The sequence below is a fragment of the Sphaeramia orbicularis genome, chromosome 19 (assembly GCF_902148855.1).
Source record: "Sphaeramia orbicularis chromosome 19, fSphaOr1.1, whole genome shotgun sequence".
NCBI classification, from domain to species: Eukaryota; Metazoa; Chordata; class Actinopteri; order Kurtiformes; family Apogonidae; genus Sphaeramia; species Sphaeramia orbicularis.
Window position 1 is genome coordinate 48,491,511 of NC_043975.1, and position 25,480 is coordinate 48,516,990.

The 25,480-nt window shown below is 38.0% G+C and overlaps 1 protein-coding gene across 11 annotated transcripts in view; it reads left to right on the forward strand.

Moving 5' to 3' along the window:
- Nucleotides 1-25,480, forward strand: part of mrtfab (myocardin related transcription factor Ab) — a 73,814-nt gene that overhangs the window by 26,026 nt on the left and 22,308 nt on the right. For 5 of the 11 annotated variants that reach the window (XM_030122588.1, XM_030122586.1, XM_030122593.1 and 2 more), the window contains 2 exons: nucleotides 3,499-3,558; nucleotides 15,045-15,110. In XM_030122588.1, the coding sequence (XP_029978448.1) occupies nucleotides 3,499-3,558; nucleotides 15,045-15,110 (126 nt within the window). Of the gene's footprint in view, nucleotides 1-3,498; nucleotides 3,559-7,144; nucleotides 7,808-15,044; nucleotides 15,111-25,480 lie in introns of those variants that run through there. The other 6 variants (XM_030122594.1, XM_030122595.1, XM_030122589.1 and 3 more) reach the window with 2 other exon arrangements.

The following is a 25,480-nucleotide window of genomic DNA, read 5'->3' on the forward strand; positions in this document are numbered from 1 at the left end:
ACCCATAACTAATCCTTGTTTGAAATGAATTTTTAATTTAATTAAATTAACTTGATATAAGAATTGTCACTAGTCCTATATGACAGATAAGTTTGATATTTTATTGCATGTAATGTCTGCCACTGCATTTAAATTTGAATGCTTTTCTTACATTTGAAGGACGAAAACAACAAAACAATCTCAGTGTGAATCAGTGTATTTTCATTCGGTTTCTGTAGGAAAAAAGTCAACTGTCCAGCGGATATCCTACCCCCGATGTTTTTTTTGCATCTTGAAATCTTGTATTTCCTTTCAGTTTGACAGTTATTACCTTAAAAGTATGTGTTGGGTCTTTACTGATATAGAAAGTTACCCTGGTTCCTCCTGGGACTGAAACTAAATTGCAGCATTAGGTCAGCAGGGGATTATGTATCCGATATCCCAGAAGAACATGTACAATCGCTTCATGTTTAACTGCAGAGTTTCAGTCTTCTGGCTGTGACTTTACCTTTTCTGGTCCAAACACAGTGTGAGTGCAGTAAATGATTAGGTGCAGGCTTGCTGTAGTACTGTTTACATTATGCTGTTGTGCCACATTCCACATCCTTTCCTCATGATTACACACATGATCGCTCTGCTCTTTGCGCCTCAGGCCTGATATCTGTCCCCCCAGGCTTTGTCTACTTATGTTCTGTCACCAATATTAAGAAATCCCTTCCCTCGTGTCAGTGTTGAGTCACACCAACAGTGCTGGTAAATTCCAAAGCACCCAGTGTGTGGGAGAGCGGGGGGGACCAGGAAGAAGAGGAAAAGTAAAACACCCTCTGTTTTTCAGGTTGGAATGTTAATAGCGGTGTGACTGATATTGGCCTGATCACTCTACCAGCATGACAAGTTTGGTGCATTTGTCTTATTGGTAGTCAGGTTTGTTTACTGGTTATGGTCCATGGCATTTTGGGTAAATGAAGAGTTAGAATGGGTGTTGTATATCAGTGGTAAAATGAGATTTGAGTTTCACTGAAATTCAAACAATAAACAGTAATAATGATTACTACTGGGAAATAAAACAGTAAGAATTATTTACTTTGTGTCCTCAGTGTGTATTTTGCTAACATTGTCGCGGCTAAAACACTAACCAAATGCTTCAGTGTTATGTTGTTTTACTTAATTTTACACAGCATATTTCCACCAACAAACATTTGGTCTTAAAGTCATGTCAGCGCTCGACCTCTAAACTTCTGAAACCTTCCACTGTGTAGTAAATGTTTGTCATGTACTGATCATGAAGAAAAGTCTGAATCCACAAATAATAATCTGGTTTCTTGATCTTTCAACAAAAACTGAAACTGATAATTATTGATATCAACTGATTGATAAATTTTATCATAATTGTTGATATTGTTGGTCATATTACTCAAGCCTAGTAATAGTAGCACTGATAAACTTTATTTGTACAGCATTTTTTTAAATATAAGAAACCAGCTCAGGAATTACATGCATATGATACAGACATAGAGCAAAAATGGAAATAATATACTATAATTGATGTGACATAAAAGTGAATAAGAGAACGTTGAAGATATAGCTCAGGTGCTATAGTGGCTTTTTGTTGCTGAATAAAACAAAACAAATCAAAGATAATTCACAGAATGCAACAAATCTCAACGTAGTTTAGTTTGTGTGCTTCTTTATTCCATGCTGAGGTCCTGTGCAGCCACAGGACAGTATTTCCCCTTATTTTCCCATTTCCCACGAACTCTTATCTTGATCACACCAAGATTAAAGCAAGTAAATACAGAATCCACCCTCATTTGTGCTCCATCCAGTCCTGGTCAGACATTTCCATTCCACCTCTCCCCGGTCTGCCCGGTCTTATGTGCACGTTAGTGATGATGGGGGAGGTCTGTGTGGAGGCAGATAATTGTTGAGGGGAGGTTTTGTGGAATGCGCTGGGGTCATTGTTTTGGGTGGGTTTCTGTGCCTAGCAGGGGTCACCATGTCCCACTATCACAACGCAAAGTTCAATGTATTTAGGCTGAAGACTCGCTGTGAAGATATAGAGGCATCATTTGGAGGTCATGTCATGTTGTTGAAGCCTTGAATAAAACTCCTATGTTCTTCCTGTTCTGCCCCTAAGTGATCCAGGTTATAGTGACCAAAGCTGTGAGGTTCCCATTCATTTCCACATATCCACAGGAAGTCTGATTCTTCTTGACTCACCTCTTCAGCAAGACTTTCATACAGTAATTATTTCCTGTCCACTTGGTAAAAACAAAGTGTTTTGCCACGGTGTTTTATTCCCAGAAGTGTTTTTTTTTTTTTTTTTTTTTTTTTTTTTTTATACAACGGATAAAGAAGAACCCAGATAAGGATATTCAAGGCCAAATAGTTTTGCTGTAATTTTCCAAAAGCCTCTGACAGCTAATTTCTCTTGCTAAAGGTTAACATAACCACATAATCTAATAGTTATTACAAATGGACAGTCTGCCAGAGCATCTCATGTTACTGGTATGTTTTAGAACTATTGCTTATCTTGGAGGGAGGCTTTTTCCACTTCAGGATTCATGCTTTTAAGTTTGTGTTGAAAATAAGTATAATAAGTCACCTAAGTGAACAAATAAGATGCAGTTGTAAGATGTGATCTCATACATGGCACTGATATATTTATTTTAATGTTACAAGAGTAACAATAGCTTGACAATTTAAGGGGTAAAAATGTAAAATTGGACAGTATGGTGGATCAGTGGTTAGCACTGTTGCCTCACAGCAATAACTTTCCATTTGTAATTGTTCCCCAGTCGGATCATAAAAGCACATGTAAAATAAGGATGTGACGCTACTAAAATAAATACATTAAAACCCTGTACTGACAATAACAGTAGGATACATAAATCAGCAGAACTAAGTCCACCTCTGGGTTTGTTGTTTTTTTAGAGATATCTTGGACCTGTATTTATTACGTACATCAGTCTCCTCATTAACAAATTTTAAGAAATACAGAAAATACTTCATATGCACAAGGATAAAACACAAATATGAATCAGAACTAAGTGACGCCTACCTTTGTTTTCATACGTACATCCTGAAGTGCCTTGGGCCGACTGTCTTAAATAAAGATGGAATTTAAAACAATAGTAATCAGAAGTAATCTGGTGGTACATTATGTCAAGCTTTCATGGAGTTCTACTTGAGACCTTTTTCATTGTTTTCTCCATCTCCTGATCCCATAGAGCTCATGTAATGTACTTGTATTTTAATGCTGTCGACATATTTCCTGTATATTTTTCTTGTAAATAATGCATATTGATACAGAGACTGAGAAATGCATGCAGATGGAAATCACAACAAACCTAATAGTAGCGTAAGACCTTTGCACAGTATTGTGGGCCATTTTGTATAAGTGTGTTCAAAAACCTGCAGTGAGACCTAAATGAAGATGCATAGTTTTTCAGTCTTATCTGTGGAACAGTTAGTACATCCCCACTAAGACATTTTCATCATGCCACACTATCATTTTAGATTTTCCTGTAACATCACATCACATGACTAGGAAGCAGATAACGCAGCTCTACAGGGAAGGTATTGTAAATTGCTTAAATAGCAGCTTGTCTGCTGTGAAACTAGCCTGTATTATAGTTAATGGTTCAGAATCTATCACTAGAAAATCTGCTAGCAGAGACAAAGATGGAATGTTCTGTTCTTCACAATCCATGTTGAATTAACAGCTGGTATTCAAGGCTGATGTCTGGTTTTCTTTCTTGAGTGGTCACGTGACATGGGGCTAGTTTGTGTCATTGGTTTCAAAATTCTCTGTTTTTTGCTGTCCACATTACAGCGCAGCTCTTTGAGACTCTAAGCTATAACACAGTCAGTTATGCTACCAAAAGTCTCATTTTTATAGAACTTAAAAATGCATAAATAGTGTGGACCCTGTGTGTAAATGTAGCAAAAGTTACAAAACAGAATTAGCGGTAGTAATACTGTGGTTGTAGCCTTATGTTTCAATTTGATTCCTGCGCTTCCCACATGCTACAACCGTTAAGTAATAAAACCATAAAAAATCCTCTGAGCGCTGCCTCATACCTACAGTAAAGCTAGCCATAACTTATTTAAATAAAGAATTTACACATTACTGTAAAGCTGTAAATTGTCATCCTCACATGGCATTGTTAGCGCTTGTGAAATTATAGGCTTCTATGTTTTGCTGTGTGAGAAACATGGAATCAAAGAATCACATTTGAGACCTTCAACACAACAAACCAAGGACTCCTCATGTTGTCGAACAGCTGTTATAAAAAAGGAGGATTGAGGATTTTCGAGAAGCTGCCCTGAAGATAAAAATAAACAGACATGTTTGGCATGTTATATGTGAGTTTATAATGTGTGTGTGTTGGAGAGAGAGTGTGCTGCTGAGATTGGCTCAACCCACACAGCGACATCCTAATCCCAGCGTGTGTTGTCATCTCTTGTGTTTCCTGCCCAGACCGTGAATCATAGCAGCAGGTGGACTTTAATCACTCCCTGGTAACAGACAGTTATTGTAGACGACAGTCAGAGTTTGTTCAAGGTGTAGCCTGTGTTTTCTGTGGCCATGTGTGTCACCTGTGTGATGGTCGGTCGTGACGCCACAGTGAGAGTGCTGGGTTCTCACACTGATATTTGCTCTCAGGCTGATGATTTATGAATAGCCTTTTAGTTATATAAAAGGTATGACGGCAATGCATCTCCTTTGTCTCATGACTCATAAAACATTGATTTGGTCCAAGGAAATGGGCTCAAGGTTTTCGTGTATACAGTATGTTTGCAGGCTGTGATGTGTGTGCCTCCAAGTAACTTAACCCTGCAAGTGCACAGGTGATACCAAGCTGAATATAGCCCCCTTATGGCCAGCTGGTCATGCTATTTAAAACGGAGGAGAGGGGGGGAGCTTTTACCATCAGCATTCTGCAGGAGCTACAGAGAGTGTTTGGTGCTGAAAGAATTAGGATGCATCTCACTAATGCTAAAGGCTTTGACTTTCAGGTTGTACCGATCTAATTATGTACCAGCTGTACATAGATGAATATTCAACACATGTGTTACTCTGCTTCCTTATCTTTATGTTCTGTATGAATTTCACATCACAATGTATTAGAAAGTTTAGCAACAGTTTGCTTTGACTTTTGTTAGCCATTGATATGACCATGGTTACAAAAAATACCACAAAAAGTCATATAATACAGTATTTAAGAAGTTATAGTTATGTTTTATGTTTTTTTCATGAGTTGGGAGCTTCACACACCAGGGGCGTAAATGAATGAGCAACATGTAAGTGTGAAATACTCAGACACAAATGCTTCACATCATATCTGTCCACACTGGTGGTAGTGTGAGGTTGTGACACTTGAAATATTTGTTCAATAAAAAGTTTAAATACATTCCCAATAGGCTGTTTGACAAATATACAAATGGACTCAATATCACATCCAGTATCCAGGGAAAAAGAATTCACACAAATGATTGGATGCGTTAGAAAAATCTGCCTTGTTGCAGAAAAAAATAAAATGGTACTTAATTGCTCCATTCGTGTTCTTCGCATTCTGTGTGAAAGTACTAGAGTTGGGGAAAATACAATATGTGCAAATTAATCACAAGAAAAAAGTTCTCTGGTATGTAAATGGCTTTAGAGAGGATGATCACAAGAGTGGGAAAAAAAGCTCTTGGACATATTGAAAACTTTTTTTTTTTTAAACTGCCATTACTTTTTAGACCATTTACAACTAGAGCGCCATATTTTCCATATTTGCAGCCACAAACCAAAGCCCACAGTTTTATAGAATTTAAACTGTGAGGCCCAAAGTAACAGTAGTTTCATCCAACCTTCCCCATTAAACACAATAATTGATCGGAAATATGACATTTCTGTTCACATTGTGAAAACTTTTTTGCTGCTTTTCCCACAATTTCCATTCAACTTACATAACATTTGTATTGGTAGATTTAGATTCTTCTCCCTCATAGTGAAAAGATTCTGGTGATGTATGGTACCACCTGTGACTGAGGGTGACCCTAAGCCAGGTTGCAGTCACTGTCAGACATGGGTGGATGGTTGGTCATAGGAGCCAGGTGGTCCAGGTTTAGAGAGGCCACGTCCAGCCCCTTCTGCTGAGCCTCATGCACGGGACCTTGTTTCAGAAAAAAATATGCAGAGAGATCATCATATCTTATCGCGCCAATGCTGAATACATTCCTGGGCAGTGCTATTTGCTTCCCGAAGGTCTTGGTCAGAGCAATGAGGGCCCAATGAGCTGCAATGCAAGATGTGTTCCACTGATGGGACTGCTGCACCACAGGAGCATTCAGGGCTGGTGGTGAATCCCCGCTTGTGGCAGTTGTCATTAGTTCGGCCAACCTTGCAGAGAGATGCAATGCAGAGAGACATTTTTTTTAAATCCAAACTGCAACTTTCTTGTGTTTTGAAGTTATCTTTACATTGAGGAAATGAGATAAACAGGATAAAAAATGTACTTGTCTTTCGTCATCGATTGTAATATGGTTTTTGAAGGGCACAACTGGAACAGGCAGAATGCTGCCTACGAATGGGGTTAAATCTGCACCAAACACACTGACATTCATTGCTGAAGTTGTCCAGGTAGTCTTCCACTCCTCTGCCTGTCCTCAAGGACGGGCCGCATAAGAAAGAAATAAATGTTTCCGAGTGGCGATGGTGATTGGGTATCAATCAATTCCTCTGAAAGTCAGTGCCTGTGATTCATCCCAGTATCAGATTCACCGCGGCATCTTTGACAAAGGTCGATTATGTTAGATGAGGTCATTACTCAGAATGGTTACTGCCATTTCCCCCAGTCCAATAAAAACTGCGCATAAGTGGACTGAGTCATGGTGCCTGAGAGCAGGACCTGAGTACACAAGTGTTTTGTTTAGGGACAGATTGTTGTGTGAGTGGTGCTGGGGTTTAGCTCTGTAGGCTGAGGTGGTTCGCATGTAGCCCCCCTCGGCCTTTTAACAGTGAATGAATGGCAACAGCTGAACAGGAGAACTTTATCGCCAACACTGCCTGCTTGTGTCTGTGTATGTGTGTGTGTGTGTGTGTGAGAGAGAGAGAGAGAGAGGGAGAGAGAGAAAGAGAGATTCAGGAGGAGCTGCAACCAGAGCAGTCTCACTGGGCACTTCTTCGGCTGAGCTCACTGCTGTCCTCTCTTCCTTCGCTGCCGCTGGCCTCTTTTCAGTCGTCTTCCCACCAGCTCAGTCCCTCTGTCTCTCTCTCTCACTCTCTCGTTCTTTTCATCCGCAATTCACCCCGTGGATTTCTTCGCCGTCTCAGTGGCAGCCCAAGCGCTGTCGTGACTCGCCGGCTGCCACTGCAAGGGAAGGAGAGAACCGTTGGTAGAAGAACAGAGAGCGAGACAGACCAATCAATGATTTCTGAGACACCGAAGAGAGGCAGCGGCAGCGCTTTTCCTACCCCGTTCAGGTTTAAAGGGAGATTTTCTTCAAACTGGTCTTCTGAAGCATTTCATTCCTGTCTTTCCTTTGCAAAGTGAGGACAACTAATTGAAGGGACAGCTGGTGACACATTGAGGACTGTTCTCACCCTCCCCTCTCGCCTAAAAACAGCCAACCACTTGGGACCCGACAGGAGCGTTTCGATAAAAACTTCAATGTTTACCAAATAATTGATCTCCTTCGCAAATGATAATGCTGGACACCAATCACTGCGTGTCCTTTGAACCCTCCCCTCCGGGGTCTCCTCCAATAGGGGAGGACATGGAGAAGGAGGGCCTGAAGATGGATCTTGACAGACATGTCTATCACAGTCTGAAAGAAGGTGGGCACTTCAGAGCTGCAGGGGCACAAGACATCTGATATGATTTGTGTTTATGTGCTGGTTCATATCTGTAGTTTATGACTTCATATAAATAGTTTATGGGGCTTTGCTAAAGTTATGTGATTTTATTTACTGGCCTGTGAAGGAAGGAAATACAAGTGGTTACATGTTGTCTGTGATAATCCTTTTTAACAGGGCAGACTGGTATGTTAAGATAATATAAGGAAGTGACTACAGGTAGAAATGACTTAACATGTGATATCAAAGTTACATATTACCTCAAAATGAGATTACTGCCTAGCTGTAGCTTTTAGCAAATGTTTGTAAGATACAGTAGAAAATCAAATTTTCAAATAGATCAGAAACTGCAGCCCTTTATGGGTTTAGAGATTTGTAGGTGTTGGTGGTTTTCTGCGCCAGGTGTTTAAATGCTCCACTTTGTGACACAGAGCATTTTTGAAAAAATAAATAAATAGTACAAAACAACTGGTTTCTTACAGCATGCACAAACATCTCTTTAGAAATTGTTTGTGCACAATTTTAAGAAACAATAGAGTTAATACATACATACATATAGTAAATAATCAAAAGAAACAAAATCCACACAACAATATAGCACCTGTATTAAGGTTTATTTCAACTGTGACATTTCAACCTAAGTCGCTCTTCTTCAGACTTCCTTTTTGAGAAGTCGATATTCTTTGTAAGTATTCTGAGGAATCATTTTATAGCCTTATACAAGAGCTATACTGGTGTGAGGCTTTTGTTTTGTTTTCTCTGCTAAACGTTAAAATATTCTGTCAAGTTGTACTTCAGATGACGCAACAGTGGCCAGATGGCTTTTTTATAGTTGTGTAAACACATCTAGAAATTGATTAAAAATGGTGAATTAGACAATACAATGACATTTATTTTATTTAAGTTTTTTTTTTTTTACCATATCACCACCACACTTAATTATTCTTAACATTATTCAGAAGCGGCAGAGTGAAAGATGCCTGACCAAAGAGTAAACACTGCTGTGACATACTGCACTGTCCCACTACAGGGTCTTTAACAGTGTGTTGAATGGCATCTGTCTGCTTTCTGGATACTGTTTTCAACCTATGTCTGTGCATGATGACAAGATATTTGTGAGACAAGCTGCTCGAGCCATTAAAGGTTCTATACCCTTCCTCTTTCTTGTTCCTTCAACTTTAATAGAATTAGTATTCAGTCCACTTCTTTTGGTTGTCATCTTGTTTCCCAGCACTCTGCGGCAAAGGCAGTGAGTGGCCTTAACCTTGTATTTGTTTCTGCCCTCTAGACTCTCCATTCTCATTGATGTGGAAAGCATTTGCTGTGGTCAGCCACTCTGTGTTTCAACAGATACACTACAAATGATGAGCTTTAGTGGAAAAACATTTACAGGCTTTGCACATTTCCACCGTATTGTCGAGTGCACTGTTTTGGTGGTACTTGTGTTGGTAGGTCAGTTCACTGGGTGTTTGGCAGTGTGGTCATGTACAGTTTTTTGCAGTTGTCTGGACTCTTGTTTTTAAGGTGGTTGTGTATGTAGTTTTAACAGCGGAAGGCTCAGGGGTCTTTTGGGACAGTGACAGACGTGTTTAATCAGATTGAGTGACATATGAGCGCAGAAGGATTAGCCCAGTTGGCCCCAAGACTTTAGCTCTTAGTCGCTGACCTCTTCCTTCGCTATGTCCAACCCCTCTAAACCACATCAAATCTTTGCCTACTTATTTGGCTTTGTGTTGTCCAGAAACCTAAAATTAAAACAGTTTAGTCTAGGACTGGACAGTGTCTTCTCTCTTTAGGGTTTCATTTCTTTATTTTGTCAACTAAAACATGCAGAAAATGGTTAGGTATTTTTGTCTTTTCAAATATGAAGACAGAGTTTTTCATGTTATGTCTTTCATGTTATTTTCATTATGTCTTTTAGGGCTGCACCTAATGACTATTTTAATAGTCCACTAGCTGTCAACTACTGTAACTAGTCAACTGTAACTGTGACTAGTCAGATTATGAACTGCCAAAAAAAAAAAAAAAAATTGGCTCTTATTTATATATATTGCAGCAATAAAATGCATTTTATTTCCTTTAACAAGAATATTTGGTACACAATAATTGAAATGCGTAATAAAGTTTGTTGAACAAATATTGAATTCAATATTCATCAAATATTACAGCAGCAATAAAATAGTTTATTTTCCAATTAACAGTGCATTTTGTGCATAACAATTCCAGTTTGAGAGTTGCAATCAGTGCATGACATCACTAACGACCTGTCGACTACTAAATTAGTTGTCGACTAATCTTGCCGTCGACTATTTGTCAACTAGCCGAGTAGTCATTGCAGCCCTAATCCCTTTTGCGTAATTTGTGTCCTGTTACATTTTTTTTTACCAAGAAGCGACTCCTGTTAATAAACTAGACATAATCATCTGGTTTCTTCAGCTGTTACTCAGGATCAAAAATCTGCCTGTAACCTGGAACAAAATAACATTGACATTTATCATGATATTTACCAAGAAATTTTTTTGATGTTTTTTGCATTATCACTCATCCCTGGTTCAGCTAGTGTGTGTTGAACTTGACTTTGCTCACGTTGCTGATGTGGTGGTTAACAGGACCGTCCTGTTTCCAGAGGTTCACAGGTTCACAAAGGGACTAGTCTAAAAATGTGGGTTCACTGTAGTTCCCTCTGCAGTCTCTGCTCTTTCTCTCTCCCTCTGTGTTCACTCACTTACACTTTTTATGACTGCGGAGGCCACTTTTGGCGCTGGCCTAGTATCCCAATAAAACTGCCCTGCCTTTTTATCCTTTTTGCTTAAATTAACCAAAATGGCCCTCAAACCTCATTTAAGCCACACCGTGTGCTCTAACATAAACGACTCAAGAAAACTGAGACGGCCCTGCTGTTTTTGACGCCTGTAGATATTTGTGTTTCCGATCGCTCTCAGCCTTGTTAGTTTATTTTTTAATTCAGTCAACTGCGTATTATGCAGTGATACAAAAATAGTGCGGCCAACTCTGCAGAGAATCAAGTCTTGAGTTTCTCGTCTGATAAATCAAATTAGCCACCAAAGGGCATTGTGTTCCTCACGGTTGTAGTTTTACAAATCATTTTCAGGCTGTATATTAAAAATGGCATCGTCATTTAATGGTGATTAGGTTTTTATTGCTGTTCATGACAAATGATTCTGTTTCCAGTACATCTGCCTTCAGTTTCAACACCAACGTCTTTCCACATTTAGCACCATCACTTGTACGGTTCAGAGGTGTCATTGTGAGACTTCTGCATTTCTTTGAAGCAATAGTGAGAAAAGGCTTTTAGTGTTGACACTTGACACTGTCTAATTTATAATGAAAATACATTTTGGACTAAAGCTGTATGGCATGGTATGGAAAAAATATGATCACAGTGGGGCTCTGTATTTGATCAATATTAGAAAAACGTTCCCACCTGAATTAAACAAAGCTAATAGTTTAGGTCCTTCCAGTTGGTTTATATATATAGTGATTGTTTCTTTAACCCTTTAATTAGCGCAGTGAGTAGCTTCTGTTTTCTCAAACAGCCATTAGTTTGATAGAGAGCATAAAGATTGGACTTAATTTCAATGGAAAAAGGTCATGTGGACAGATGAGTCCAAACTGACCCTGTTTCAGGGTGATGGGGACATCAGGGTGAGAAGAGAAGGGGATGAAGTGATTACCCATCATGCCTAGTGCCTACAGTGTTATGATATGGTGTTGCTGACATAATGAAATTTTTTTTGTGTAACTGATGTCTTATAGATATAGTATGTATTTAAACACAGGAAAAAAAGAACTATAGCCTCAGATTCTTCTACTGTCCCTGCATTATAATATGTTCAGGCAGTTTTCCAAATCAGAGTTTACCGCATCTGTTCAAATCAGTTCATCCTTGAATCCTGGTTTCTGCGAAATTATAAAGAATGTCCTTCAAGGCATTCCTCAGATATCAGAGTCATGACGCAAGGTGACGCTGAGCTGGACCTTGGCTTTAGTCCATTTTGCTTTGTTAAACTTATAAGGTCCTCTTGAATGCATCATTTCATCTGTCAGTGCCCTTGTCACAGTTTACCTGGTGCACTCAAGGCTGTGTTTGTTTTGGTTCCTTTGTTTACTGTTACGTCCACTTACTACCACAGAGTCAAAGTAAAAGTACAGCAACGAAAACACAAAGTGCAGAAAGAAGTTAATTATCTGTGTGTGTGTGTGTGTGTGTGTGTGTGTGTGTGGGTGTGGGTGTGTGTATGTGTAAATGGGAGCAGAGATGTGAGAGTGGGGTAGAGTTAGAGTGTAAGATTCTCCCTCCCAGAATAAACCTTTTCCCTGGAAGCAGCAAGTGGCGTCTTATTCCACTCTGTGCCATGGTGTGGTCGGAGTGTGTGTTTTTGTATGTTGTGTCTGGGTTCAGGCACACGTGAGTCTCTTAAGTGTTGCCCATATGTTTGGCACAGAGGGAAAATGAATCTTTCCTCTGCTGTAGGGCTACGACATACGCATGAACTCACACGGCTGTGTTTAGATTTCAGTGTTTACGTCGCTGAATGTGAAGTGACATGTTATTGCTGGCAGAGGAGACTCTCTAGTGCTCAACCAATCCTCCAGTGCAGTACGTATGCACTCCTAAGTATAACAGAAGGGGAGCTGAGACTGCCTGCTGTGATTTAGAGCCCAGGAATGACATTTAGTTACGCAGGCTCTGACATGAATTCATGGGAGCCGCTGTGTTCCTGTCCAGGCCTTGGACTGTTTGTCATAACAGAGGCCTAAACACAGCAGTGGCTAACTGGTTAGCTAGCCTGCAAGAGCCAATGATGTCACTTAGTTATTGGGAAGGAACAGGTGCTGTTTGTCCTCAAAGAGGCACATATAACCCGAGTCTGAAATGCTTGGGAAGCCTTAGTGCTACATTCCACCACACACAAGCAAGGCTAAGTTTATTTATAAATCTATCCCAGATTTAAAAAAAAAAAAAATAAAAAAATAAAAAAAAACAGCAAAATGATTCACAAATAGATACACTATGACAATAATATAGAATGTAAAAGAGATTTAATAGAAGTGTATAAACCTACTCGAACCAAAAGTTTGTCTGAATTAAACAGTTTTAAGTCCACAAAAGAATTCTCTTACCAGATGAACTGAGACCAAGAGCTAAAAGTTGACTTTAAAACTCCTGGAAATGAACAATAGCCTCATAACCATTTAACTTAATGGAGGTTGTATATTTATTGCAGTAAGTTTCAGAAAGTATTAGAACTTTAAATGCAACTTCAACATATGTGTTTAACATGTACTGTGTTTTAAGAATATCCAAAAGAGGAATGGAATATAATATACAGTCATGTTTTCATTGGTGAATAATCACACAAAAATGAGAATTTATACCTTGAGCTGTTTCTTTCTACAAAAGGAGCAGGACCTTCCTCTCCTTTTTTCTCTTTCAAAACAGAAATCCCTCTTTAATGTGCCTTACTATTTATATTACTATGTTCATAGTTGATTTAACAGATATTGCAGCAGTTTCAACATTAGATGTCACGAAATGTCATGCAGTAAACATTTTAAACAAATTGTGTAAATTAACGTCCAGAATAAACAGTAAGCCTGTTGCGTCTTTAGTATTGGATGGAAGCAAATTAGAGGCATCCATCACAGACTATAGGGGGAGACACATGGATGCACAGCAACCTGAAATGGAACTGTTAAAAACTAGAACTGCTGTTAGTAGTATAAGTACAAATACCCATATCTGTTAAGAGTTAACTGTTAACTCTTTAAACCCTAAGCCTAAAATGGTCCATCTAGACTTTTTTTTTCTTATTTTGACTATAGAAATGTTATAAAATGTGCTGTGAGTGAGTTTGTTTGCCCATTTTTCCAGAGCACTTTTTTTTCCAGATCTTTTCAAATCTAGCTGTCATTTACAATTTACTGCATGTTATAATACTGCTAAAATGGCTTCTTCTCCAGCTTCTAGTGCAGGCGTGAGTGAAATTAATGTAATGACCCAATATAGCCTATAAAGCGCAACGTCTCAGGTTTCAGAAACTGTTGGAATTTTTCCAATTGCTCAAATAGTGAAAGAGTTACAGCCATCTAAGCAGCATATGCACAGGTTGTGTCAGCGATGACACGTCAGGTTTTAAAGAGTTAGTTCTACTACTCCCAAGTACTAACAGTGGATATACTACTACTGTAGCTGTTAGTACCAATAATAGAAACCTCTACCATCCCAGTAGCTACATAATAAACACTATCACAACTATATGGATAAATGAATAATGATGATGGAGGCAGGAGAGAAGCAGAACCACAGCTGCAGGTCCAGGTCCAGGTCCTGTAATGTCCATCGTTGTTACCTGAAGGATCCATCCCCCTGAATTTGCACAGTGGTGAAATGACGCTGATACTGCAGTAAAGACCACTGCTTCTGACCAGTGGTGTTGCAACTGCACACATTTTCAAAGCATTTTTCAGAAACACGCTTCATTTTTCCACTTTTTTTCTAATAATTTAACATCACTCAATGTCTACACGCTGCATTAGAACAAAGAAATGTGCAAAGAAGGGTCAAAGAAGGTCCAGCTTCTTCTGTCCTGCATTGTGTTCCTTAAAATTCTCTCTCCCGGCCTCTTTTTGTTATGTAACAAGCACTTCCTGTTTTGAAATGACACTGCAATCAGCCCATGCACACTCTCTGTTTTTCCATTATGTACTCTAGAGTCAACATTTGTCAAACTGTTTTCTTCCCCACTTGGTTCCTTTCATCTTTTTGCATTCACTTGCCTCTACATTATGTCTTGGATTCTTCACACATCTGCACACATACAAACACAGTTAGTAGAAATATATATATATATATATATATATATATATAAAAAAAAAAAAAGAGGCCAGAAACAGGAAGTGAGTAGTACGCCCTCCTTGTACCCGCCTCCTGTGTAGTTTCAGAAAAAAAAGAACTATGAAAGAAGGGGGAAATGTGAGGATGAAGTGAGTGTCAGAGAGTCAAGGTCCTCTTCATGTCAGTCCAAATCGCATCTGTGGACCGCTGAGTGTTTACTTATGTATATGTGACCAATGGGCTGCAGCTGAAAAAAACCTGGACAATAAGAGGCTTTGAGGACTGTGCTGTATCGCTGCAGTTTGTCGTCTTCTTCTTCACCGGCTGTCACTGACCTTGTGCTCCTCTGTCTCCATGCAGTCCTCCAGCTCAAACTCCAGCAGAGACGCACACGAGAGGAACTGGTTAGCCAAGGGATCATGCCACGTAAGTTTCTATTTGAATGTCACAGAATTAAAAGTACCATATGTAATGATGCTAACTCCAGACTTTGGTCAAATTCTTGCATCTAATGCTTGTTTCATTGCCTGTTTCATCCAGTCTTTCACCTTTAGCATTCATGTTTCTGCACAGTTATCAACCTGCATATTTATTTTTTAGTTACACAAGTACACAGTATTAAAAACACAAGTAAAAATGGCAGAACTAAATGGATGATATAGGCTAAAGTCAGTATTTTGTCTCACCTCTGTTCCTATCACAAAAAATAGCCCAAACAACAAGCGAAGTTTGATGTCTTGAGTGACACCTGATGTAAAACAACACAATATTCATGCAGTAAATTTTATATTGTCTGCGCAACCAGTTGAAGACTTTTTTCTTCTGAATTTTAGTTTTTAATCCTGAGTATTCCAGGTGTGATATTGATACAAACTGATGCATTTGTTCTGTACTTATTATAATCTTTCTAAATCATCAAACCTTATACTGGCTTGGGGTTTTACATACACTACTTAGAGAGTCCTAAAGTTATCTGAAGCTATCTGAAGTTATCTGCTTTACTATTTGCCAGTTGCTAAAAATTCATTCAGCTTTTCAAGAAAAACAGGAATGGGTATACGTCAGGATATACCCATATGTGTATGTATAAGTCAGTAATTCGTCGAGTCATGTTTAAGTATGGCATAAAATACTGTCATCTATGTGTGCAGTCAATCATTCCACATATAAAGAAACCTGTGTGTCACATATACCACCACATGCATCTGCTATACAGAGTATGAAAGTAAATGTCAGCTCTTATCTGTATGTATAATCATCTTGTGTCTGTTCACTCTGCATGTGTCATATTTAGCACTGTCTTTGCACCACTTAGTGTTATCAAATAGGGCAGCTTCCTCTTCTTCTGTATCCACTTCCTGATTTGAAGTTCCGCACATAGCAAGAGGCGGGGATACTTTTTTCCCCTCTGTTGCTATGGGCACCTTCATGTTTTTTGGGGGTTTTTTTTAGGAAGACTTTCATAAAACAAGGTATGAAGCCCACTAATTATCCTAAAAGACAATATAAATTAGTTTATATTTACTTCTGAAGTAATTGCAGAAAGATCTGAAGGTGGCTCCAATGGGACACTGATGAATAAAGTGTGAGAACATGCTAATTTCTTGTCCACTGCAAAATTATGCTGGACTTTAATCATTGAGCTTGACTATGAAATCAAACAGAATGATGTCCATGTGGAGTCCGACAGTGTTAAACCCAAACTATAACCAGTTTTCCTGTAATTCTGTCTGGTTCCTAGAGGTTTGGGCTGAGCCCTGATGGATTTTTGTCAGTGCTGCTGTTGTTAAATCACTAATAGACCATTTAGAGACTCATTTTGGACAAGTATTATTGTAGTATTTTGACAATCGCTAGAAAAATCTTAAACAGACCACATTTCATAACTATATGCAGTTCATTTGTCACAGCTACAGTGTTCACTATTAACAAATGTGGCCTTAATCGGTTTTATAGTGAACTCAAAATGTGTTTACACTGTAATGTTGTGTTTTGCAATGGTGTTCTGCAAAGCATCTGTTGTAAATCAGTCTGGCAGCACCTCAGAGTTCATAAACGGACGGTTGACTCATGTACTTGTAGGTGTAATTCTTTTCTGTGTGAAGTTGTCAAAACTGCTTCAGTCACAAACAGCACACTGTCCCAAGTCTGCAGGTTAAAGCGAACCAAAACCAAATGCATACTGCTGATGGATACTAAAGAATCACTACACATAGACTTTTAAAAACTCCATAGAACACCATAAAACACAGTAATTACACTGGTAATGGGGCCTTTTAAAGTGAATGTCAGCTGAGGACGAAAGTTTATTTATTTAATGCCACAATTTGTGCAAACCCTCTGAAAAACAGAATGTATGACATTGAAATCCATGCCCATGATCTAGAATTCTGATATTGCACAGTCCTGAAACTGTAACTGCTTACTGTGAAATAGTTTTAAGAAAATGGGGTGCAGCAATAGGCCTATTCAGTGTTTTAAGGAAATCCTTGAATTTTTGTATAAAAAGCAGATCAATTAGAATTAAATGATTCAGTACAGACTAGTTTTATGACGCCTTATAAAGTGACTGTAAGGAATGTTTAACTGTTAGTCCTTTTCTGGTTTCTCGATGTGCTTTGACTGTTGCAGTAACCTGTAGGCTATAGTCTCCAAAGTCAGACAGTGTTATACATTCAGTATGAAATGACATTGCACCATACATTGTTCACTTTACAGTAATTCTGGAGTAGTGATCCAGCTCCAGATGAGTTATTAGATGTAGCAGTCCATTAACCCGTAAAGACCCAAACATCCACCACTCACCAAAAACATCTACGGTTGTAAACTGTTTATTACCTGTTGATCCACTAATCCTGTCAATACATGTAAATAATTGGTGTAAAATGTAGTTGTTCATCTTTTCACGGTCATCAGATATGACCCATTTGGACGTTCAAAGGCTCTGTAGGGAACATGGAAACACCGTCATCTTCTACAACATTGATTCACCAGTAAAACCCATAGAGTTGGATCAATGACAGTGGATGGACACACTTTTTTATTGATTATGTATATTAAATGGTAAATAAAATGAATGCAAAATTTACAAAATAATAAATAACACAAAAATAAGCAAAAATTGGCTGAAATTAGTTTTAAAAAAAGAGAGTAAAATAAGCAGGAAAATGACCGAAAGCAGCCAAAGTAATCAATTAAATGAACAAAATGAATAAAATTCATTCATTCATTCATTCATTCATCTTCTGAGCTCACTTAATCCTCACTAAGGTTGTGGGGGGTGTTGGAGCCTATCCCAGCTACCTATGGGTGAATGCGGGGTAAAATGAATAAAATAAATGACAAAAGTAATAAGCAACAATAACAAAAGAACTGGTGCCAGGCACAACAAACCCCGCCCTTCGCACATGTTTCGCCCATTATAAAGATTTTTAAAAATCATTAAAAATTAGAACTTTGACCTACCTTTCCCAAAATGTAATAACATCTATCCTGGGCCACTGGCAATCTATAAACCCAATTTGGTATGAATTGAACCAACTGTTTTGCAGCTAAAATGTTAACAAAGAAACAAACAAACTGAACCAAAAACAATACGCCTTGCCTCCTGTTTATTACCCCTTGTCCCACGAAGTTCTGCGCGATCGCCGAAGTAGTTGTCAAACTACCCATGTAGTTTGACAAAAGGCAGTGGTCGGGGACACTCGTTTTATGTTCAGTTAATGATGTACAAAGTCACTTTTTTCCTAATTTTCTTTCAGATTTGATGTTGTAAGCTTTGAATTTATTCTGAATTTTAATTAATTAATTTTAATTAACATCTAGATGATGAGTGAATTAAATATTGGAAAATACCTGAAATACCAGATTTTCTATGAAAAATGTTAAATGTCAAGGATAATATTTCAATAAATAGTGATTAAAGTAGTTGTGGCTCTAACACATGCACTAAAGAGTCTAAAGAATAACATAGACAGGACTCTAAGACTAAAGTCTCACTTCAGAGGCTCATGTTCATCTGTTTTGTTTTGTTTTGAGGTTTTTTGTAGTTTATTACTTTGAAAAACAACAAGCTCGAGCAAAGGCTGTTTGGCTGCCAGTGCTTTTGTTAAATTATTGGGCTACATGGATCAGATGAAACACAAAGAGGAGCGGTACTATGAAACAAACAGGGAGATAGTTTTAAATGTAGATTTAGTAAATGTAGATGGTGTGAATGAGTAAGTTTCCACCCTCAGACACCTTGGTCTAGGTGTTTGCTGCAGTACGTCTAAGTTGCTGAGGGTCAACTGTGTCGGGTGTCATGTGTGAAATACAAGGAAGGTAGTTTCAAAGAAGACATTGTGTATGAGAATAATTACATGGGGTGAGGTAAGATGAAATACAAAGATGAATGGGGAAACGGGCAATCAGAATGCTTCTGTTTCTGCAGGTCTGTTCAGTCATACAGTGATGTGCAGTGATTCACTAAATGCTTTATATCAGAGCTTCAGGATAATAATATAAACCAGAACATCTCGATTAATGTCTGAAATGTGTGTAGAGTGTAAGGAAAGTCGGAGAAGTACCAATTCATACAGGAAATGTGTGTTTGTGCCACAGGTTTTTTTTTGGTTTTTTGGTTTTTTTTTATCCCACTCTACGAATTCAGAACAAGAAAATCCAGATGTGCTTTGAGTTTTTATGATTTGGTAGCAAATACTCAGTAAAGCTGAGCAGAAGTGTCAAATGGTGATGGAGTTGTCAGTCTGACTGTTCAAACCACATCCTTGGCTTTGTTGCACTGAGATCTTGGGTAGGTGCTGTTGTACGCCTGTGCAGAAAATGTAAAATGTGAATAACTGTTTGATGTTTGCGCTGACACACAAAATAGTTGTAGCAAGGTATAGGGAATCAGTGGTGACAAAGCCTGTTGTCTCTTGAAGTGAAAGTCAGTACTTCACAAGTATTGCAAATACTTTACTCATTTTCCAATTAGGGATGTAACAATTACCAGTGTAACGATAAACCACGGTAAAATTCCCGATGCTTAGTATTACCGTTTCAATTCTAATTATCATGATAACCATGTTTGATAACCGCACTTTGAAAGAGAGAGTGAGAGAGAGAGACCCAGTCCAAGCGCACAGAGAGAGAGAGAGACTATCTATCTATGAAAAAGAGATGAAAAAAACTCAAACTTGATATGGAAAATGCTCAAACAGTGGCCATAAGGTGCCATCTTTAATGCACATTTGTATATTTAATGTTTACATGTTAATATTTGAATGTTTCTGCCAAGAGAGAATACGTTGTGGCTATTATTTAGTTTATTTTTTCCAAAATACAACTTCGTTAAATTATTTCAGTGTGTGTATAAGTACTTTTTGAACATTTTGAGCACATTTCAACAATACCGCGATAATAATGATAACCGCGATAATTTTGGTCACAATAACCATGATATGAAATGTTCATATCGTTTCATCCCCATTTCCAATGTAATAAAACGAAAATTACAGTATATATTACAGTACCAATTTATAGTTATGTTTGTCGGCTCCAAGGCATCATAGCGAGAAATGAAGTTGTTTGTTTCGTTGCATTCTGTCAAAGCAAAGTTTCATAACTTAAAAAAGTCATTTATGATCATGATTTGAAATTTTTGGTGAAGTTCAGTGTCCAGCCTCAGTCGCAATATTCTGTGTAGTTTGAGGGTCTTTCCCTACCTGCGTAAATAGTTGACTAATCACACCTTAGCCAGGTAAAAACAGAGCTAATTTTAGTTGTGGCTAAAAAAATGGTCATCACACAGAGAAGTTTACAGGTGGATCTTGTTTCATTTTCCCTGAGGACAAAGGTCGTCTCCAAGTAGGCTTTTTAGAGCCAGAACAAAACAACAAAACTGCAGGAGCACTAGGGCTCCAGTTTGAGCTGATGCTAAATGCTAACTTAATGGCTCTACAAAACTGTAAACTTCATCAAACATTGCATAGCAATTTCATCATGATAGTGTAACATATTGATCATAATTATAATTGAGCTGTCTGTCAGGAAAAATGGGTTTAGTGAAATTAAGAAAGTTGTCATTCCAACTCGTCATTCAGCACCTTCTATTTGGTATTAGGTCTTTTCACTGGAGCAATAACTTAAACATGGATCACCAGATAATTTCTTAGAGGTTCCAAATAAACCTAAGTTCAGGGGACCACTGGAGCCATCCCCAGCAGTCATAAGTTGTGTTCCTTTAAGTGGAAGTCAGACATGCAGCTTGACCTACTCACAGTGTGATTGTTGGGCAAAATTTAGATAATAATTTGACACCGTCCACATTCTCCTCTTCCCATTTGGATATTTTGGATTTTGTCCTTTATCGTATACATGACTACCCCTTATGTAACAGCATCATGGTTAGCTTAGTTTCATTGATTATAGCTTTCTTCCATGCAGGTAGAGCAACTGCTCTGATGATGATCTATTCTTATCCTTTGACTCATATCACAGCCTTGGATCCTTTGGGTCATTCATTGGCATTTCACAGTGTGACTGCCAATAAACTAATACGATGGCTGAAGTCCCACAGTTTTAAGACTTTTCTCATTGACCAATGTTTGTTCAGCTCTTGGAGGGAAACACTAGTGACAAGCTCGCAGTCATTAGTCCGTGTGTAAGAAGAGCACACATTTTCCTACACGAGTCAGCGCAGATGAGGCAGGTGTTTAAAAATAATCCAGTATTCTACTCTGCTCTTTTGATACATGGTTTCTTTAGGACATCTTCCAGTGAACCCATTGGCATATATCAGTGTTTTTCAACCTTGGGGTCGGGACTAGGGCTGAACGATATGGACAAAATTTCATATCTCGATATTCATGCCAGATATCCCGATATCGATACAATATGATATGACTACAGGTTCGGCAAAAACCAAGCATATTTCAGAAAAATACATCATAACACAAAAGAATGTGGAAAGTGCAGTTTTATTTATAAGAACTCACTGCCAGTCATCAACATTAACATAAAGTACGAATAAATAAATTACAAATCAAACATTTTACTGCAGAATTTTTTTTTTTTTACTGCAGAAATCTATATAATTTATATCGTTGCTTTTTCGATATTAATATCTTGAATGTTCATATTTAGATATAGATACGATAACGATATATCTTTCAGCCCTATTTGGGACCCCACATGGGGTCGCCTGGAATTCAAATGGGGTCGCCTGAAATTTCTAGTAATTGATGAAAATAAAAACTTACCAAAAAAAATATATGGTGAGTTGAGAGAGACAATCCCAATAAATAAAAGACATGGCAAACTCTGTGGTACTGTTTATCTTTCAAATGTTCATCGTGGCCGTTTTAACATGCTGCAGCTCTTTCGTAATTCATAGTTTGAGTTATTGTTTGTTCAGTATTAATTGTCAGCCTTGTAAATACAAGCTGGACTGACTGTACATATCCTGACCAAGGAAAATCAAATTCTCACTTTGTGCAGTAATCTCCACCTGGCTTTACTGCCTCCGTCCATAATAATATACATAATATAGATTAATGTCATCTAAAATTAACATATATTTGCAACATAGTATTGCAAACTATTACATGACAAAAGAAAACAAATTAATTTTAGCAAAAAAAAAGTCAGAAATTTGTGATGTTAAAATGGGGTCTTGAGCCAAAAAAGGTTGGGAACCATTGGCGTATATAAATGACAATACAAGGTGGGTCTGAAGTTCTGGCTTCAGTGTCGTCCTGACCGTTACATCACAACTGCTATATAGGTCTTCTTTGAACGTCACATGAGGAATGCCTGACACCACCCCCCACCAGCACCACCACCACCACCACCCAGTCATCTGAGACACACATACAGTCGACGCCCCGCTGCAGCCAGAATGTCCACACACTCGCACACACCCTCAGCAGCGATTTCACCAGCTGTTGACCAATCAGATGACTCCCATGTTACATCACTGTAACTGCCACTGTCCTCCCAATATCCTTTATCGTGTCTTTTGTCCTTATTCAGCCTCTGTGAACCATCGCTTTGGTGATGTTTGAGTCAGGGTCCAGTCTATGGAACTTAAAATCTGAAAATAGCAACTAAAGATGTATTTTTTGCATCAAACTAACACTTCAGATAAAACTGAAGTGTCAGTAGGCGTTTTTGTTGAGTTCCCCTTCAGTTTCATCTACGTTCCTGCAAAGTCCTGCTAAAATTATGTAACTACACACAGATGCAGGCCATGGTAAACCCATTACAGAGGGACATCACAGTGAGAGCAGTCCATCCATCAATACACACTCACCTCTGTCTTCTCTCTGCTTTTTAAAGATCTTTGTTAGACTGCTGTTCATTGATTGATTGATGTCCCTCTGTCTGCCCATTTCAGTCCATCCATCAGGCTTTATGCTGTCAGTCAGCCAGTTACAACACTGTTGACCATCTACGCTATAGGTGTCAAACATGCGGCCCGGGGGCCAAAACCGGCCCGCCAAAGGTTCTAGTCTGGCCCATGGGAGGAATTTGCAAAGTGTAAGTTAGGGCATCAAACTCAAAAATAATATCGTAATAACCTATAAATAATGACAACACCAATTTTTTCTCTTTGATTTAGTGCAAAAAAACATTAAATTATGAAAATGTTTGCATTAACAAACTATCCTTTAACAGTAACATGTGAATAACTTGAACAAAATGAAGAAAATTAAGTGCAATTTTAACAATTTTCTGCCTGTTACTAAATGTTTTGTGCATATGTATAAATGATAAGTGGCGGCATAATATTGATAAAATTGTACTTGTATTTCGTAACAAATTCCGTTTTTCAGGTTATTCACATCCTTTTTGTTTGGATAGTTTGTAAATGTAAATATTGGCATAATGGAATGTTATTTTTTGCACTAAAACAATTTGAAGTTGTCATTATTTATGGATTCTCATGCTATTATTTTACTGGTCCGGCCCACTTCAGATTAAATTGGGCTGAATGTGGCCCCCGGAAGAAAATGAGTTTGACACCCCTGGTCTACGCAATTGGAGAGATCCGCACCTCTGTAAGAAAGCATATGGCTTTCTATTAATAATTACCATAAACCTGAAACATATAGTCGTGCATGGTGTAATTCAGGAGGATCTAATCGCAGAAATGATCACAAAGTTCATAATTAACCTGTTATCAAATCTTTTTCTTTTTTCCCCCATTGTATAATAGGTCATATACTGTGTCCTCTTAACTTAGTTCACCCCTAAATATCGCTTATTATTTTTAAGTATTTCTGTCAGTTACAATGAAAATTGTTGTTCCACCTAACATCATTATCATTGTTGCAATCTCTCAAAATATATATCCCTTAAAGAACAATCAGTTATATAGTTACTAAGTAATATACATCAGTTTTCCTAATCTGTTTTCTATTGGTTATTTACATTATCAGGACTCTAAACAGATGTAACTTTATCATTAAGGAAGACAAAGTAATGTGTTATATTGTATAAATGTGAGATGGTGATGGGATTTAATAAGTTTTCTTCTTTCCACTCCTTTTTGAGCAGTACATATAAAATTTATTATGTTATTACTAATGTACATGGTAATCGCTATTTTGTCTTGGTGATGTTTATTTATTAATGAATTTGCCATTAGTTCCTTGTACACAAAAAATGTTTATTTTTTTTCTTCTGCTCAAAACAAATAAATAAATGAATGAAATGAATGAATGACGACCCCAACATCCACCACTGACCAAAAGCATCTACTGATATAAAATGGTTAATACCTGTTGATCCATTAATCCTGTCGACACATGTAAATAACTGGTGTAAAATACAGGTTGTCATCTTTTCATGGTCATCAGATATGACCCATTTGGACATTCAGAGACTCTGTAGTTCCCATGGAAACACCGTCATTTTCTACAACATTGATTCACCAGTAAAACCCATGGTGTTGGATCAGCGACAGTGGATGGACACACTGGGTTTATGTTCAAATAATGATATTTTGTTGAAAAAGTCACTCTCTCCTTATTTTTTCTGATTTGATATGACTTTTGAATTTATTTTGAGCTTTTATGAGCATGTACATGATCAGTGAATTAAATATAGGAAAATTCATGATTTACACTGAAAAATGCCAGATGTAGAGGATAATAGTATAATACATGGTGATAAATCCCTTGGGAAAGATCAAATTTATTTGGAAGTTGTGACAAAAATAATCCGTGGGTGTTTAAGGGATATATTTGTATATATTGTTCACCTTCTTACCCTGATCGACTGGAAAGAAAATAAGCAACATTGTTATCATTAGTTGAAGCTAATTAAAGGAAAGGAATGCTCTGGGAAGCAACCTGGCTGTGGTTACGGTGATGTGGCATTATGAGGTTTGGCAGAATATTTACTGCCTTCAAACTAACCTAAGCTAAACCACCACTACCCCATTGACTACAACTCAGCATTTCCTGCAGCTGCTTCAATACAAGCCACAACGAGCCCAACGATGACACACAAGTGTCATCTAAAACTAGTACAGGTTACACAATAATGAGCCTGGTGGAGGACTAGCCTGTCAAAACTCAAAAAACAAATCGCATATCTCAACATTTTGTGACCGAGTTGCTTTATAATTTAACACCGGTATTTAAATTTTCACAGTAAATATCACTTCCAGCATTGGTGATTATAAATTACAGTATTTCCTCAAGGAGTTTTTTCAGCACCATGATGTTGGTTCACTGGAGCGAATGCATAAAGTCCACATTTATAATTCTGCTACATTAACTAAGCAACATAAACACATTTTTAGA